This window comes from Sceloporus occidentalis, unplaced genomic scaffold, assembly GCF_023333645.1.
Source record: "Sceloporus occidentalis isolate IW3139 unplaced genomic scaffold, rSceOcc1.0.p SCAF_331, whole genome shotgun sequence".
In the NCBI taxonomy this organism is placed as follows: Eukaryota; Metazoa; Chordata; class Lepidosauria; order Squamata; family Phrynosomatidae; genus Sceloporus; species Sceloporus occidentalis.
The window spans coordinates 517,478-535,827 of record NW_028317311.1 but is presented as its reverse complement, the minus strand read 5'-3'; the positions used below and the strand labels follow the sequence as shown (position 1 = coordinate 535,827).

Genomic DNA, 18,350 nt, shown 5'->3' with positions numbered 1-18,350 from the left:
TATTGCGGCAGGCAGGCAGGGGTTACAGACAGGCAGGGAGGCGGGCAGCAGGGGTTACAGACAGGGGGGGGGGGCGGGCAGGCAGGCAGGGGTTACAGACAGGGAGGGAGGCGGGCAGGCAGGGGTTACAGGCAGGGAGGCGGGCAGGCAGGGGTTACAGACAGGGAGGCGGGCAGGCAGGGGTTACAGACAGGGAGGGAGGCGGGCAGGCAGGGGTTACAGACAGGGAGGGAGGCGGGCAGGCAGGGGTTACAGGCAGGGGTTACAGACAGGGAGGCGGGCAGGCAGGGGTTACAGACGGGCAGGCAGGGGTTACAGGCAGCTGCTTTGATACAATGTTGCCCGGAACGTTGTAAATTGGGCGATAGGGAAGGTCACTTGTCTCCGTCACTCACTTCCTCCCGCCCCGGGCGCCTCCCAGCTCGCTGCTCACTTCCTGGACCCACAGACCTGCCGAGAAAGCGAAAGAAGCCCCTTCCTGCCAGACATGCTGTGTGGACATGGGGAGGAAAACGGGTCCGGGTGTCATATGGCATAAAACACATAGTACTAAGAGGCCTGCTGTCACTGTCTGAATACAATGGTTATTCTGCATACACTGTACAGTGCTGGCTTATATGTTGATGTACAAATGAATGGGGCAGTTAAATGCCCCTGAAAGCCCCACTAAGGGGCAACATATATTAATCTGTTAATACTCTGTGGGCAATGCACATTCTTCAAAGCCGAAGAAATACAATGGAAGTCGTTTCCTGAGGTAGAAGCTGCAGCCCTGCTGTTGTCCACCTACTGCTCCCTGGCTTAGTCACACAAATGGACCTGATTTGATGAATTATTCTATGTAAGATAATTGTAGAGTGTTTGTGTTGATGTATTTTTGGATTTTCTCCCCATGTAACTCACCTCCCGGTCAATCAAGAATTCCTAAAAAAATCCAGCAGTGACCTTCCTGGCTGTTCTTGGAGGTCATTTCAGGACCACGGAGGGACGGGGTTTTGCGGCGCAATGTCCAAAACTTTTCGATACTATGTGTTCAAATAATACAATAAATAGACCTACTTTGCCTATAAAGGTAAAGCCCTTTTTTATGTATTTTTTGAACACATAGCGTCACCTTTTTTATTCTAAGGTTCCAAGTCATTAGAGATCAAAGACCAGTAAATACTTTGTTTGAATAAATATAAAGAGATCTGGAATTGTTTCAGTACGACACATTTAAATGAGTGAACAACATCGATTAGTGGAAATTAAGATGGTTTATTAGCAAAGAAGTCCCTTATAAACAACTGCATGAATCTGCTACTTTTGATTGTTGCAATACTTGCTTTGATGAAATTATATATCTCAATAAACACAGTATTGGAGTATGGGAACGAGTTGCCTCTGAAGAATTTGTCTCTCAGTTGTGTCTTTATTGTCGTGCTCTTGTATCTGCCCTGGCAGAAAGGATAGCCCCCTAGAAATAACACCGAAAACCTACTGACCACCACAGCGTTTGACACTGAGGTCCATGTAAGATATCTGTAGCTAATCACAGAAACACTATCTGTCTGCGATGACAGTGAAAGAAGGTATATGTGTGTCATGGATTTAAAGACGTTTTGACTCTGTTGGTTCCTCTTCACGATGATGTAACTAGAGGGAGAAAAACAGAACATTTTCAATAAAATGTGCAAAAATGTTGGATTTAACTAAAAAGTGAAGTGTGTCCAGGTTTAGGAGACTCCTGTGTCTGAACGGACTGAAAGGTTTCTCAATGTGATTTTCTAAAAGAAAACCTGCTAGGCTGCTTGAGTTGAGGTCCCCCACTTGCACGTTGATTGCTCTTGCACTTGTGAATATGTGGTTGTGTCTTTCATCTGCAACCTTTGCCGTGCTCACAACCCAAGGGGACACTCTAATGCCCCAGGTAGCCTCAACAATAAAGAATGTATATTAAAGTACTTTGGAAGTCGTTTAAAGCACTTACCTTTAGGAGATGCTGCAGCTCCAGAGCTGTAGAGCAACGTCCTTTAGGTGGCCCTGTTTTCACACCAGTGATTGGCTACTTAAAGCAGCCATTAAGTGGCAGGATATGCATATGGGTGGGGGGATTCTGCGGAACTCCCCCATTTATTTACGCCTTGACCATGAAAGAGACCACTCAGCTATTGTATGCACTAAAGAAGCCTATCTGAGAACTGGTGATTACCCGTGTTTTATGTCTAGAGGGTTACTCACCCCACATGTACTTGACCTCAAATCCCATACTCTGCACTGATTTGTCAGTGTGGAACCGCATTAGTATCCAGCTCCCGGAGGATACAAGCACGGGAATCTTCCTGGTACCACAGTACCTCACTGACCCAGAAGATCCAGAGCCGTCATAGATGGACAAATAATCATAAATACATCTTTTGGAAGACTCCAGAGAAAATGAAGTAAAATTCAGCAAAATCTGCAGAAATAAGGCTAGAAGTCAAGGTGTGTGTAGAAAAAAATACTATAGAAAATCCAAGGATTAAAAGTATCTAAGCTCATTACATGTATTATATTTTTATTTTGTTATTTTGAATTAATGTTTATCCCATCATTTTAAATTGGACTATTACGGTAAATCTATTTTCTGTCTTATATTAGTTGTGAAATAAACCATTGAGAGAACACTCAGGTTTTTTTTTTTCACAGGACTATAAACTAAAAAAAAAATTAAAAAAATCACCAGTTTAGGTTTAACTTACTCTGTAGCCAACAGGAGCCACAATAGTCCACGTGCAGTCAGCAGAAGCGGGGTATTTCATGGGAAATCCTGCAGAGGTCAAGGTTCCATTCCACGTCATTAAGGTTCCGCCACATATGACTTTGAATATAAAGATCACGCTGTTTATGGAACAATTTTTTTTTTTTTCCGAATATTGTATTATTTTGTATTAATAAATTTGTTAGGCCAGGTGAAGGTACCCCAAGGTACTACGAAAAAGAGCTAAAGAGAATTTATTGGAGACTGTATAGAATTGTTACATTTGCTTTTATTTTAGCAAAATACAGAATGATTTGGAAATAGCGTTACCGTAAACCTGTAGTTATTGGGTAGTGGGCATTGGGCTATGTTTTAATTACTGGAAGCTTACTGTCGATGGCACTTTAAGGTGGTGCCGCCTGATGCCATAAGTCTGGCTGACAGCTGCCACCCGCTGCAGCACCCGATCCGCCACCCGCTGGAGAGGCATATGAGGTGAGCATGTGGAGATAGTGTCCCACCATCAGATGACCCGGGACATTCGGTGATAACATGGGGAGTCTATACCGATGAGACCAAGTTACCCGTACTTTCATATCGGCCTAGTGCAGATTTGCCTGGTAGTTGATAGGTGGCAGGTGGACCCCACACACCAGGATCATTTTACCTGTAGAGTAAGAAGCTGTGAAACGAGAGATTCCATCACTGGAAAATTCCACCAACATCATGTTCCCAAATGACACCAGTGGGGGGAGTTCTATTCCCATTGTACACAATCTGTTAAGTAGTTGAGGGGAAGTTCTGCTGGCCCCGTTGTAAACTTTCATATGGCCATAGGAGCCAGCGGGAGTATCAGTAGTTTCAAACTGCAGAAATACCTGCAAGATAAATGTTCCCAACAAAGACGCTTAATCGCCTATTACAGAAATGCACAGATTACACATTTGCATAAGTTACCTTGTTTGCAGGAACACGAATGAGCCACACACAGAGCGATTTATCTGAGGACAATGGATTTATATTCACGGAATTCAGGCGTCCAGACGGGTCACACAACAGAGCGCTGCATACATCTGGGAAGGCAATGTTAACACCACTTGATATAGAAGAACATGGTGGAATATGGACAACCGTTTACCGTTCAATCAATAATGTGACATAGGGGTTGATTTTGGATCACAGGGTGAATTCCTACCACACTCGTAGAGGCGGTTTATCTTCTGAAGGTCCAAGTTGCTTAGGCCATATCTCTGTCCAATAGGGACAGTTGAATCGGGCTTTGGGTTAATGGTGGGCTGTCCTGGTACGTTGGAGAAGGCATATCTAGAAGACCAGAAAGCAAAATAAAATTTGTTGGCAGATCGGCCCTATCTATTGCCCATTTCTCCTGCTGTAAAGACTTAAGCCGGTGGTCTCGTCTTAGATTCAGGAGCCATAGGCCTATCCCATGCATGTTTAAATACCCTTACTATATTACCCTCTACCACTTCTGCCAGGAAACTGTTCCACTTGCATGTTTAAGGTCTTACTTACGCTTCGGCTTTTGGAGACCGGCACTCAGAAGATATGAAAGGTAGTTACTCCAATAGTTTAAAGGGTCATCATTAAACTATGCGCCTGTTTGATGGGGGGATATCAGACTTGTACTGCTTGTGGGCAGTGGACTTAAAACCGAATAGTTCTCATATTCTTAAGTCACTTACCGGCCGTAATGCATCACTGATGTGTAATCGTACCGCAAAGACGGGGTATCGCTAGCCATTTCTGACTTGGCAAAGTTGCTGGCGTATGCTGTGTGTTTAATTACATAGAATTATTGGACTGTGTATCACGTACATACAATATCCCTATAATGAGGCTACATACAAACTGCATACAGCATTGGCGTAGCAAATATATATATTTTTGATATAGAAAAAGAAAGAATGTTTTGGGTTTGAATCCCAAGGAACGTTTTATTTTACACCAAATAAACGTTACGCAGCCATCTTCTATCGATGTGTATAATGGAAAATCTTAAAAAAATATTAAATAATTCAATGGGAAAAAAATCTTTAAGTTCTTGAAGATTGGGGGGCAGACAGACAGCTGCTGTTGAGTTAAAGTAACTTGTCCTTGTCCTACTCTCGTGAAATCTTATGCACTTATCTACATCTAAATAAACACAATTAAATTTGCATATCACTTGCACTTAGATGTCTCTCTCCTTGACATCATTGTAATCAGGAAGGTCTAAAGATGTAAGTCTTAAGAAGATAAAATTGTAGTTTCAGCAGAGAGGAAGCAGATAGAGAGGCAGGAACCCCGAGAGGTTGGGGACGCAGCAGGGTCATGTAACGCAATGTTACATGACCCCACGCTAAATGTGAGGCTGCTCATGCGCAGCCAGAAAGAAAGCTGTGGATGAGGTCTGTGTTAGAGTGTGTGTTAGTGTATGTGTGTAAGTGTATATGTGTGTTAACATCAGTGTGTATGTATGAGAGTGTGTGTAAAAATGTGTGCCAGTGTGTATATGAGTTACTAGGGGGGCGGCACAAGGGAGGGTGGAATATATATTATATATTATAAAAAACAAAACAGAAAAGCCTTGTTTTGTAACATTCCTTTCAACTGAAAAGGCCCAGCGCAGTATATAAAAAAAAAACTATTTAAAAACACAGCGCTAAAGATGCGATAGAAGGAGTGAACGTTTACCATCTGGAATGTTTGCCCACACAATGTCCACGTAGCTGTCGCGGTCACTCCGCGTATGCTCGTGGATGAATCCCAACACGTGGTTCAGCTCATGCTGCACGATGCCCTTTGATACGCATCCGGACTTAACGAGGGACAGATCCTGAGGACCTCCGACCTTCCCCAGATAAGACCAGCATCTGGGGGGTAAACCATGAACATAATCTCTATGTGTAACGCATTCCACGTTCATTAAAGTGAATAAAACAAAAGGATGACCACCTGATGACCACCGAAGATGCTTTAGAGGAAAAGCTCCTTACCCATCAAGCGATCGAATCTGGACGTGGTCTGTCTCTGTCTTCCGTTTTGTAAAGCGTAGGCAGGTCAGGGTAGTATATTCTTCCATGGCTGAAAATATGACTTCGGCCTCAGCAGCCGCTGCACAAACAAACGGCACGGATCCTGAGAATGTAGTTCTTGTTTTGACCCAGTGGTTTTGGGTCCTGGGACATGAGCTCGTTTCGTAAAGTCTCCTAATCTATCAGACACCTTAGTCCTACTGCCTTGGATTATTTCTCCTCTGTGTTTTACCTGGATGACAGGAAAATCACCCAAAACCCCAGCATTGCGCATGTAAGGGAGATACGTGTACTGTAATGGATTTTATTTGCAATAACCCTTTAGAGAGACGGGAAAGTATCATTTGAAACTCTATAGTACACATACACACATAAATGTGTCTCTATAACCCACCATATGCTGACTTTACTCAAGGACAAAGAACACAGAGATATTTATGGTGCTTAATGCCCTTTATGGCTTTCACTGTAAACATTAGACTTCTAGACTTAAAAATGTTTCTTCTGAGCAAAAAAAGTAGCCGCTTACTCCGCATATCAAACTTTTTAAAAAGATGTCTAATCTACTACGGGATTTAAGTTCCTCTCTTTTCAAAGACTCTTTATCATCCATTGTCTGATATCTGAAACCATTATCATCATCTACAGAGGTCATTCACATTCATTAACATTTACATCCTCCAAAGATAAGCATTCTATCTAGGTGCTGGCTTGATTTTATAACTTGTTGATAGTGGCAAATATATATATAATATATATATATATATATATATATATATATATATATATATAATAAAGTTAGTTAAGTAGAAGCAAGTCTATACATTAACCTATGTGATACAGAAGATAGGGACAGAGAGATTTGGGACTCATCAGAGTTACTGTCTCACCAAACGAAGGAAGTTTTTTTATTTATATATATATATATTCGTAAGAGCCCGGAACGGAGGAATTATAGTCATGTTAAATATTGTGTTCCGTTAATGGTATGGCTGAAATGGATGTACAAGTGTGATGATGTATGTTAATTAGTTTTCAAAACTTTTTAAAAGTTTGGGTTTAGTGGTTTAGGGTGACTTGAGTATCCCCCAAACCTTGAAAGCACATAGAAATGGCAGAAGAGACCAGCCTTTGTGTTTATGACAATCGGTGACATTATTCAGGCTTACTGTATTCCAGAGATAAGATATATGGCACAAAAACCAACCCCTCTGCGGACTTTGGCCATAAGCAAGTTTTCCCAGGACAGTTAAGGGCACTGCGACTAAATCTTACAGCGATATCTCCCTGATGGATCAGCTTCTTGCTTCCTGCAGAAGAGAACAGATTTCAGTGATACGGAATTTGTACCTCAACAGGAGGTAGTCCAATATAAAACATCCCCCATCTACTGTATACAGTGGTATGACCCATCTTCAGGTTCTGTATATAAAAGAAGCCCTGTTTACTTCTTTTTCAATCACCCTAAACAGATTGTAACCTCAAGAGAGGAACCTACTCTCCTTCTGTTCTATTTTATGTTTCTTAATTTGGTTATTTGTATTGCTTTTTTATTTAGAATATTGTTACTTTTAGTGTTATTGTTAATTTTGCTTTCTCCCCTTTATTGTACTAGCTCTACAGAATCTGCTGGCACTCTAAAAAAAACCCTTATATACACAGGCCACTTATTCAGAGTAAGATTCTGTAAAGCGATAAATCCAGGTGTGATTGGAATATGAATTGATCAGTTTTGGGATTGGAATATGAATTGATCAGTTTGAATCAGTTTTGATTTTGAGCAGGGTAAAGGCCCAGCCTACATCATGAATCATTTAGGAACAACCTGGCAAGGGGTGCAGTTGAAGAACATCACTCTCTTTTCCTGAAATCCAGGTGGAGATTCCCATGTGTGGACATCATACCACAGGATTTCCATGAGGTTTATCATGCTATATGTACCTTTATTATTTTTAGAGATAATGCTGAACACATCATCTTCATCGTCATCTTCAATGTTGGTGGCTCCTGAGAAAGCAAACACGTATATTAAGGTTTAATATATTTTTCAAACACATTTATTGGGTGGATGACTGGTTTAGCAAAGCTGTTGAATTCCCACTTCTTTCAACACTGATACTAGCTGGAGAACAAGTATTATAAACCCCAAGACACTTGGTTTGGAGGACAGGTACTCTAAACCCCATGAAACTCGGTTTGTCTTCCATGAAGTTTTCCTTAGTATAAGCAGCCTTGTGTTTCCTTATACAGTGAGGATAGGCATACGGCTCCTGAATCTAAGAAGAGACCAACAACTGATTTAGGTTTGAGTCTTTACAGCAGGAGAAACGGGCAGACTAGATGGGGCCGAATAGGGCCGATCTGCTGGCACATTCTGTGTTTCTGTGTTTAGGGTTAAAATACAATGGTGCTTGTATCCCACCAAAAAGTAAGTAAACGTTTACGTTATGATCACATTTTACTCCATGGAAATGTGGGACCTGGGTTTTTGATCACAGAGCTCCGGATAGCAGACCTGGCCATTTCAAATGAACCTGAAGATGACCTTTTGGGTTTATTCAGAAATAATAATATCCTCTTGTAATGGGGTTTTCTTATCATGCTAATTTGAGGCGCTCCATAAGCTTTGTAGTTATTAACAATAACAATTGTTCCAGAGAAGATCCAAGGTATTAGATGCCTTTTAGTGGACCAGCATTCAATGGTTAAGATGAACGGTCACATACGCTTCCATAACCCTGTGTTCACCTCTCTTTTGTACATTCACTATGTGGACAAGCATGGTTGTCCTGTAAAATAGTCGCATTCTTATGATCTCATCTAGATGAATACACCCTTATTTATCTGTGCAATTACATCTATGGCCCTCATTAACCTTATATCTCAGTCGACTCTCCCTTATGCATCTATCCTCACTTACTAACAAAACTACTACACTTGGCACATTCCTAATGCCTCGTTTGCCTACAATGGATCCAGCAGTATCAAAAATCCTCACTACTTGAGTCTGTTTATAGTTCAGCTGATGTTTCAATGGAATCCTACTGGGCTAACAGTTCCGGATCTTAAAATCAGATTAAATGTATTCCACAGGACTCCACTATTGTCAATATGTTAATCAGTTACAAGGCAAGAAGGAGTCTAATAAGACCCTCTGTGCGCATCGGGCAGAAACAGCCCCCATTGACCAACTGGATTGAAGCAGCCAATCAGTGCTGCGAAACGTTGGATAACGGAGTAGGAGTTCTGGTGCTCCAGCTGAGCCTGAAAGTTTCATTTAATTTCTTTTAAAGTTTAGTGAATGCATCTTGAAGTACGTACAAAGTACTTCAGTATGGATTCTTTGGGATGACTCCTGCCTGGGACACTGGAGTACCCTTTATATTTATAAAGACACAGTTAGATTTAATGACTAATGAACCTACAGATGAGTAGATACATGTTGGAGTTTATCGACACATTTAGAAAAAAAAAGTTAAAATTTGCCAGAGAAAGAATGGTCATCATTAAGTAATGAATGTATTACTCACCAATGTGAGATGAAATCCGTAAGAGCAATAGGCATGTGATGTATATTCTGGCGTTCATCTTGGTTTGGCATGGAGGAATCCCGTCTGTCTCTGCTCTCTGTGTCTTCCCTGACATAATATTACACCCTGGCCCAAGGCAGAGAATAATGTCGGCCATTCAGCCTGCGCATGTGTGTGGACTGTGTATAGAAGTTGTGTTATTTTAACACGCCCAGTACGGTATCATATGGCATATTTTAAACCCAGAACTGTAGTATATTGTAAGCTAAGAGTTAATGATAGACGGGTTAATGATAGGAGGTCATTTGTTAAAGGAGAAAAAAGATGTGTGTATTGCAGAGATCATGTTGATGATAAGTTGTCCCAAATTTGCGGACAATGTGGACACAGTACACGTCATCATTGCCGCATCTTCTCTAAGGCCCATAGGATGACTTTAATTATTGTTTCGATGGAGTCTGCCTTTCTCCTCTATGATTTTTTATTAGTATAAAATCCATCCAAGTTAAAAACATTGACAACCCCATCTATGTGGCTGAGGATGATGGTGCTTGTTCCACGTTTGTTTTTAAAGTCTGTTCCGTATCACGTAGCAGAACATTTCCATTCTTCTCCTCTTTGACCATTATTCACATTGTATACAGTTACATTGTCTTGTGTTGAGATTGAGTTACCGGTGGGGTGTCTCCTATTAGCTGACAGCCATGACATTGTCATTAATAAGGGTGTGAGAGTCTGGGTGTGTCTAAAGAGACAGCTTTAAAATATATAGACTGAATAATGCTATAAAGTGACAAGGTTCTTAAATGTCTCTCTCTCTCTTCTGATTATCCTTTCAGTCCTCTTGGGTGTTCCGTTGTGTCAAAAGAATTTCTATAAAATTACATAAAAAATGTAAGGTTTCTATGGCTTTTCATTATTTACAAATTCTTCAAGAAGCGCTGAGGTATCTCGCAATGGAATATTCCATCTTGGTGAATCAGCCTTTCAGAATGAAGGTCAGTGATGGTTGGTCTGTGGGTTATGGTCTCCTCCAGGCTGCTCCATTAAATCCAAAATATAAAGCCGTGGTCTCCAACAGGTTAGCTTTCATCTGAGAGGACACCGCTAGCGCCATTCGGCCAAAACTCTGCCAGAGAGCTCAATGCATGCTTAGCGGAAGAGGGTCTTAATGCAAGAAACCATCAGGAAGAAGAAGACATCATTGATGGAGACCAATGCTATGCATTTGGTTATACTGAATACAAGAAACACCCTTGTAATTTCTATTCAATATACATCGTACATTTACAGAGAGAGTAGTCGATAAGTGAGAAATATCCCAGCAGAAGTGGTAGAGGGTAATACAGTGAGGGGATTAAACACGCATTGGATAGACATACGGCTCCTCAATCTAAGACGAGACCAACCACTGATTAAGGTCTGAGTCTTTACAGCAGGAGAAATGGGCGACTAAATGGGGGCCGAATCGGTCTGATTTGCTGGCAACAGGTATTTTGAACCCAAAATATTTCAAATACATCAATAAATTATCTGAAATAATTGATAGGGTGCTTCAAGAAGTATCAATACCTACAACGCAAAAAACATTGGATCTGTGAACAGCACTGGCTCTAGGGAATATCGCCTTGAGACATTTTCCCACCATTTAATGATAGTACTGGATAACATTATACCCAACCCAGAGGGCCATCATTTAAATAAATTGCCATTTACATCATTTGCACATCTGATGACTTCTAAACTGCATTGAACCCTTGGACCTGGGAAATGCAAAAGGGTCCCATTATGAAAGAACATCTTATGACATTAACATCATTGTCCTCCTGAATAGGAAAGGAAAATCCAGAAGTAAACAATCATTTGTCCTGAATCATGTCCGTTCCACCGGGGTGGGACTCATTATCGATCCTTGAGTTTTTAACTTTTTATTGTCTAGAGCTGACCCCCATAAAATTGTAACAGCGCATGTTCGGTGCACCTTGCTTCTAAACTAGGCTTGTCCTACTTGAAAGATAAATGTTCTCCTTGAGCATGGGTGACCAAAACCACCCAAACTCTGTTTTTTTTATGGATTACAAAAAACCTTGCAGATGGAAAAAGTAAAAACAAACATATAGAATATTGTTACAAAAAATAGATATTTTTGGATATTTGATACCAGGTACTTTATATATTTCCAAAAAGTGTCCAAAAATTATCACTACCAGTGAGAAAAAACAGAAAATACCAGGTCAATTTTGGAATTGCGTACCATATTGCCATATCATTTATCTGCCTTGACAACTATTGGTTCAGCTCATCTAGCTACAAATAAAGTATTTTTATAAAGTATTCGATCAAAAATCATGATTCTTATATGTGGTGAGCAGGTCTCTAACAAAAAAGAAATAGTCTAAAATATCAAAAATAAATTCTGGAACAAGATATTGGAAGATCAGCCCACAAAGCCGCAGATCTGTAGGAAAGTTTTCTTTTGTTTTAGTTACATTGTCCACACGATGTCTCCATACCGATGACAATCGCCTGTACAGTGGGATACAAGGACAATTGTAAAGCAAATTGTTTCACGGAGATTCCATTAAGATAAAGTTATTTGCCAACATTCCGCTGTTTTATCTAAGTACTCCTCTTCAGTTTGGTACTGATAGTTGCCCTCAGTGACCAGCGAGTGGCCATAGCTATACAGTACTGTTGAATCTGACCCCCCCCCCCCCGAAACTATTCTTTAGTCATGTATTATTTTGCCTCGTTCATATTTTTTGCCGGGGGAACCCTTAATTGTCATATGACACAAAATCAAGCAATGATAAGCATAGGAACATACGATGGGACAGCAAATGCCTTTTTTTTTTGGTAAGTTGTAGCCTCCTTACTGGCATTGTTATAGTTAACGCAGGACCTTAAGCTATTCTTACATTCTCCTGGCGTCGGCCGCTGTGATGAAACATTAGTTCAGACTGTATATTTTCATTACTCCAGCGGGGCGGAACAACCGCCATATGACAGGCCATGTAGAGCACTGTGACATCGTCATCTGGCTTCTGTGTTCTGAGCTTCAGCCCTTTAACAGAAAAGGTGGCTTTTTCCATGGCTTTCCCCCTTTAAGAATAATAAATCCAGTGATGATTATCCTTTGGCCATGCCACCCAGCCCTCCCTGTTCCGGTAGACAGTCACGAGCAGGCGTTCTACTCAGAAGTTCCATTCCTTGGGTCATGGAGTTCCAAATATTCTTCACGCTCTCGTTCTTTCTCCTCGGATGGACGCGGAGTCTACCTTTAAAGGTAGGATTTCTAATAACCATAATGGGGGTCTCCCCCGGAATGGATAAACCAATAGACCAATAGAGTCTGTTGGTCTTGTTGCATAGTTGACCCTTTCACTACCATATGGGTGATAGACTAAAAAAAACTCAATTAGAACACATTTTATTTCATATTAATAATAATGTAAAAGCTGGATAGTCCAACAAATTGGGTCTCAGAGCAGACCATGGTGACAGCAGCTACCTCTGGACCCACAAAGAGTCACCATTCAGCACCCAGGAGAGGAAAAACTGGGGAGCCATAGCAAGAAGGATTGTCCTTCCCCTTGGACACTAAGTGAGTAACTGGGTATTTATACCTGTGAAGAAGAAAAGGCAAAAAACTAATAGACAAGCAGCTGAACATGGCAGCACAAAGCCTTGGTGCACGATTATCCCCCACCCCAAGCTTATTCCCTAGATTCCACCAGCCTTTGTTTATTCCTCCCCAGTTTCTCAGTACCTCCACCATTACTAATTTTACCCTAAAATCAATTTTCTCTAATTGAAGCCAGTTTCCATCTCAATGCTCTGACTTCAGCCTCTCTCCCTACAAGCTAGACAATGGATGCTGGGATACAATTTCGCATCCAGTCTCTCTCCAAGCTTGGACGGCCCGCATAGTGTAACGGAGATTGTCACTTAAATAAAGGCCCCTGGGGTCAGTCCAAGACATTGTGCTGCCTGGGTCCAAGGATGAAATGCTGCACCACCCCCCACCAAAAACACCCCCACATCCATTTTGTTATATAATAATGCTTCTGTGTCCCTGAAGCTTTCCAGCAGCTCCACTTGTTCTCTTGCCTCTTCCTATTCTTCTTTCTTCCGTCTTGATCCGCTTCGAGCAAACCCTCTGCTCCGATTGGAGGAATGGGGGGAGAGGCTGCCCTGTGGCTCCACCCTTTTGCAGAAGCGCACCGAGAGCCCAGAACAATACAGAAAGATTTGCAGAGAGAGAGGTAGAGAAACGCTACTCTTTCTTCACGAATCTACCCCGAAATAACATGCCTTGGGTCAGCAAATCTAAAGGCCGGCTGTGAAATCAGCTGCAAGTTACAAAGTTCAGTTATTCTCAAAATTTATTAATGTGTCTTAATAACGCTGGATACGTCTGAATTAATGCTTTTGTGTTTTATGACGATGTGAATGGCCTCTATACATGAGAAAAAAAGAAGCAATAAAGCAACTTGTGACAATGTAACCTTTTAAATTCTTACATTGCACCTTTTATACACGCAGATAACACAGACAGGTGAATAAATCAAATTAATAAAGATTTTATAAATACACATATTTTGCCTTTTTTCTGGATCAATGGATATGTACTGTATACATGAAAGGGTTAAAGAGTACCTACGTATAATCAGGTCTCATTAACTATTAGATCAGGGACTCCAGAGTCCCCTTATTCCGATTTTATCTTGCATTATAACAGAAAGATAAAAATAAATATATATATATTTTTTGTTTACTTTTTCTTTTCAGGCATTTTTTGAGGACCTCAGAAAAAACGGTAATTATTTCCATTTTTTGCAATAATTATTTAACAATAACTAAATCTGCTAACTAACAAGCGCATTGAACAAAAGAGGGAAAACATCTCGAGATCTATTCTGCAGGGGTTCTGATTTAAGAAAACAAATATTTAAACATTTTTTTAATATTACCTGATTATTACCTTTATTATTTTTTTTTAATTGCTCGGTGCTAATCTATATAGGAGTTGCCTTTCCTATTGTGGACTACAGCTCCAAGAGTGCATCGCCATCTGAGTGATGGGAGTTGTTATTAACCTCCAAAATATTAATATAATGCAATTCAAAATGTGATATTGATAAAGACAGTGATATATTCCTGGTGGGTGCGACCCACTCACTAATACCCCACTGAAATGACTGTTTTATAGAGAATCACAAATTATTATTATTTTTTATTTTTTTTGAAAATTCTTCATTTTTTCACTTCTGTCTTAATCCATATTGGCAGAAGAAGCAGGGGAGACTCAAGATGTCTTCAGCAGGATTTTAATATCAAACAATGGTAAGAAAGTATTATTGTGATCAATATACTGAATATATATATAATATATATATATATATCTTATAAAATATAATAAATTGACAATTTATTGTATAATGGGACATAGCAAAGCCGAAACAAGATAAATTTGTGAGATTCCAAAAAGTACTGCGATTAATTTTTCAGTACATAATATGCATTTTATAAAAAAAACATGGCAGGGTGGCTTTCAGCCTTCGTAATCGGTTCTTGTAATACAGTAATTATAATGAGTTCTATTGGTTCTAGAGAGCTCTCATGTGGGGTATCAGGGAGATATTGTCCTGGGAAATCTCCGCAGTGCCACCAGCTGTGATAATTGCATCTGGCCAAAGTTAGACAGCGGAAACGTGGATGTTCCCTATACCCTCTCCTCCAAATACAGTGAGTTTCTGCATTCTGCGTGGAGTCCCCGTTCTATCCGGCCCTTTTCTCTCCACCTCTCATGAGTTCGCTTTAATATGTGCACCCAGGTGATTCGGAGAAAAAGATCATCCTTGGTGCGATGCTAGAGTTTGAAACGTTGACCTGCGTGAAGTTTGTGGCTCATACTGATCAAAGGAACTACATTGCCATTAAGCCCGATGATGGGTAAGTCGGAAAGCCACGTCGGTATGGTCGCTGGATCAATGCTAGGCTTTTGGTTTAGTGTTGTGTCGGTCAGAGCGACCATCTGGTAGGTGTCTGACTATCCCCAAATATGATATGTATGGTGAGGGATCACCATGGGTGTTAAGGTCCTAGACAGAAGATCCATCCTGGAATCTGCCATGAAAAAAATGGGTATATAAGAAGTATTCATCATTGCCCTGGTCTGCCTGATTCTCCAACGCTATTTCCACCCCATGTCCAGGTGTAGGTCTGCCATTGGAATGGTGGGAGGTGAGCAGGAGATATCGCTGCATCGTTCTGGTTGCCTCAATAAAGGCATCGCTCAACATGAACTCAACCACGCGCTAGGATTCTACCACGAACAAGCCAGAACCGACCGCGATGAATATGTCACCATAGTGACTGAAAACATCAATCCAGGTATTTCCGAGACCATTCACCAGGAAGGTATCCCAAATTCTCCATAAAGTTCACTGAAGGAGCAAGGTTTAGGGATAACGAGCCAAACAGGTCTTTTGTACTTCTCCCAATCCTCCATATCTAAAAGTAGCCATGAAATAAACAAGTTACTCCAGAATGAAATATCAGATTGTGGAACTCATGGCTCTGTAACGACAATATTTACACACTTATCCAAACATCTGAAATTGGTAATTGTATACCAAGCTTTTCAGCCAAAAGAAGGGAGCGTTTTTGTTTTGCATCACGTCATAAAATCATTGACTTGTTTCCGAGCAGGTAATTGTAGCAAAGAAGTGAATTCTTCCCCCATCTAAAGGAAACATTTAGGGCTTTAGTTCTCCAAAACCTGTTTGACCAAAGTCTGTTAGTCATAAAGAGTGTATCGGATTCAGAATCCAGGTACTTGGAAGACTCACTTTTTTTGTTTATTTGTTTGATTTTTTTTAATAAATTCTCTTTCTAGATGACCTCAAACATTTCGACATTGTCCCAACTAAGAATTTGGGAATGAAGTACGATTATGAATCTGTAATGCACTATTCCAGGTAAGCTTAAGATGTCACCTCAAGCTTTGGTGAACCTGAGATCACACATGGTTTGATCGCTTGTAGTGTTTTTATTTTTTTTTGTTTTAATGTCTACATTCTTTGTTACATTCTGAAGACGGCTGATGATTTCTCCCTTCTCCTAGTACGGCATTCAGTAACAAACCCCAGCGGGCAACGATAGTTCCCAAATTTAACACCTCTTCCACCATCGGACAGCGGTATGGACTGAGCCGCCTGGATGTTGGAAAGATTAACGTTCTGTACGGTTGTGGTAAGGCTTTATACACAATTGGAACCAAGGGTTTTGTTTTTTTTGAGGGTTGGAAAAATATGTGAACAAATTGTTTTATACTTTTTAGATGTTTGCAGCACTTTGTTACCTACCCCCAACGGGACCGTGAGTTCAGCAAACTACCCCTCTAACTACCAAGACAATACCAGCTGTGTGTGGCTCATCAGGACACCGTCCCAAAGGGTATTTCAAGGAAACTTCTAGACATGTAGTCTAGAATGTTTCAGCAACTTCTTCCAAAGAGGAATAATGTTTACTATAGCTCGTGTTTCCTTTTTATTCTATCGTTAAGAGATTAAAAAAGAAACATTCTCTTTGCAGGTGCTCCTGAAATTTGAATATTTTGAGGTACAATCCTCTCCAGACTGTGATTCCGATTATGTTAAGGTGTACGGTGGAGCAAGCAGATCCGCCCCGGTTCTTCTAGAGAAAGCGTGTGGCGGTGGTATTCCTCCACCCTTAATGTCCTCGTCCAACCTGATGTTGCTGGAGTTCGTCAGCGATGGAAAAGTCACAGGAAGGGGGTTCAAGGCTTCGTACGGCACAGGTTGAGCATTTTAGATTTGTCTCGACAGTTAATGGCGCCTCTAATTGTTGTGTGGGTCGTTTTGCCCTGATATGTGAATCAGAACCACTTGTTGATGTCAGGAGGTCATTGAGGGGCATCTGTAGAGTAAAATATGCTCAACAGTACAGGGGAAAAAACTTTCATTCCTGTTAATGAAGATACATTAGGAATTAATCTAGCTGGACCATTCAATTTATGTTTTTCTGTCTCTTCCCCAAGTCCAATGCGGCAACACCTTCCACAAACCTTCAGGAACCTTCACATCGCCGGGATTTCCCGAGGATTATTTGCCGCTGTTGGAATGTATATGGCTTATCACGGCTCCTGAAGGCTTCATGGTGAGCTGTAGATGCGTACCGTGGTTTACATTTTAAATCTCGAAGAAGAAAACATAACGCACTCTATAGATACCCTCATCACGTTCAGCGGATCATTCGACCCTTGACATTATGAACCATATACCACCCTATCCAGTAAATTTGATGTAATAAACCAGCAGTTGTGTTAATCATATTGCATATATATATATATATATATATATATATATATATGCGTATCCCATGTTATTTGGGGCACTAAATGATTTGTCCTCTCGCTGTATCCTTTCCCTTCCGGTCTAAACAAATATCCAATCATGCTTTATATTCAACGCACTATTGCCCCTTCAGATCTGTAAAATAACTTTTTGTGTTGACATCCAGATCACTCTGTGGATAAATCAACTCAACATGGAGTATTCAATTTACTGCCGACGCGATTATCTCTCCGTCTTTGATGGAGACAGCCCTTCCGCTCCACTCATAGGGACTTACTGCGGCTCAAGGGAGAACATCGTGGGAACCTCCAGTGGAACATCAATGTTCATTCTATTCCACTCGGACCACTCCGAGCAGATGAGCGGCTTCGAGGCATCCTATGAGTTTGGTGGATTTATTTAATCTGTTAAGTAAAATGTGAACCCAATACATTTAAATAAATAAATAAACTGAACTATGAACTTTATGGTTCGGATTTTTCTTCGGATCTCTTTAAATCTATAATCTGGACATGGTAAAGTGTCCGCGTAAACAACATTCGGTATTATTCATTAGCTTTTTTTTTCGTATTTTAAGCATTTGATTTTTAAATCTTTAATTCACTCTAGTTAACACTGTAGCAATTCTAGTCCTTAGAATAAATAGAGTTTATTATGACAATTATAGGGAAATACTCTTGAATCT

General features: G+C 40.6%; 1 protein-coding gene across 1 annotated transcript; it reads left to right on the top strand.

Moving 5' to 3' along the window:
• The first annotated feature begins 12,545 nt into the window (after nt 1-12,545).
• LOC149274433 (embryonic protein UVS.2-like) lies at nt 12,546-18,068 on the top strand. The gene is made up of 11 exons (XM_089505532.1): nt 12,546-12,570; nt 14,577-14,630; nt 14,898-15,032; nt 15,122-15,239; nt 15,502-15,680; nt 16,186-16,267; nt 16,414-16,541; nt 16,630-16,745; nt 16,884-17,109; nt 17,350-17,468; nt 17,832-18,068. Exons 1-11 carry the CDS (start codon nt 12,546-12,548, stop codon nt 18,066-18,068), a joined length of 1,419 nt encoding a protein of 472 aa, XP_089361658.1.
• Nucleotides 18,069-18,350: the final 282 nt, after the last annotated feature.

What these genes read in the sequence shown, in the direction of transcription:
- LOC149274433 (XM_089505532.1), top strand. Translation starts at nt 12,546, where the DNA reads ATGGACGCGGAGTCTACCTTTAAAG. An exon ending in TCAGGACACCGTCCCAAAGG is followed by an intron (nt 16,746 to 16,883) that starts GTATTTCAAGGA and finishes TTCTCTTTGCAG; the next exon opens with GTGCTCCTGAAATTTGAATA. An exon ending in CAAGGCTTCGTACGGCACAG is followed by an intron (nt 17,110 to 17,349) that starts GTTGAGCATTTT and finishes CTCTTCCCCAAG; the next exon opens with TCCAATGCGGCAACACCTTC.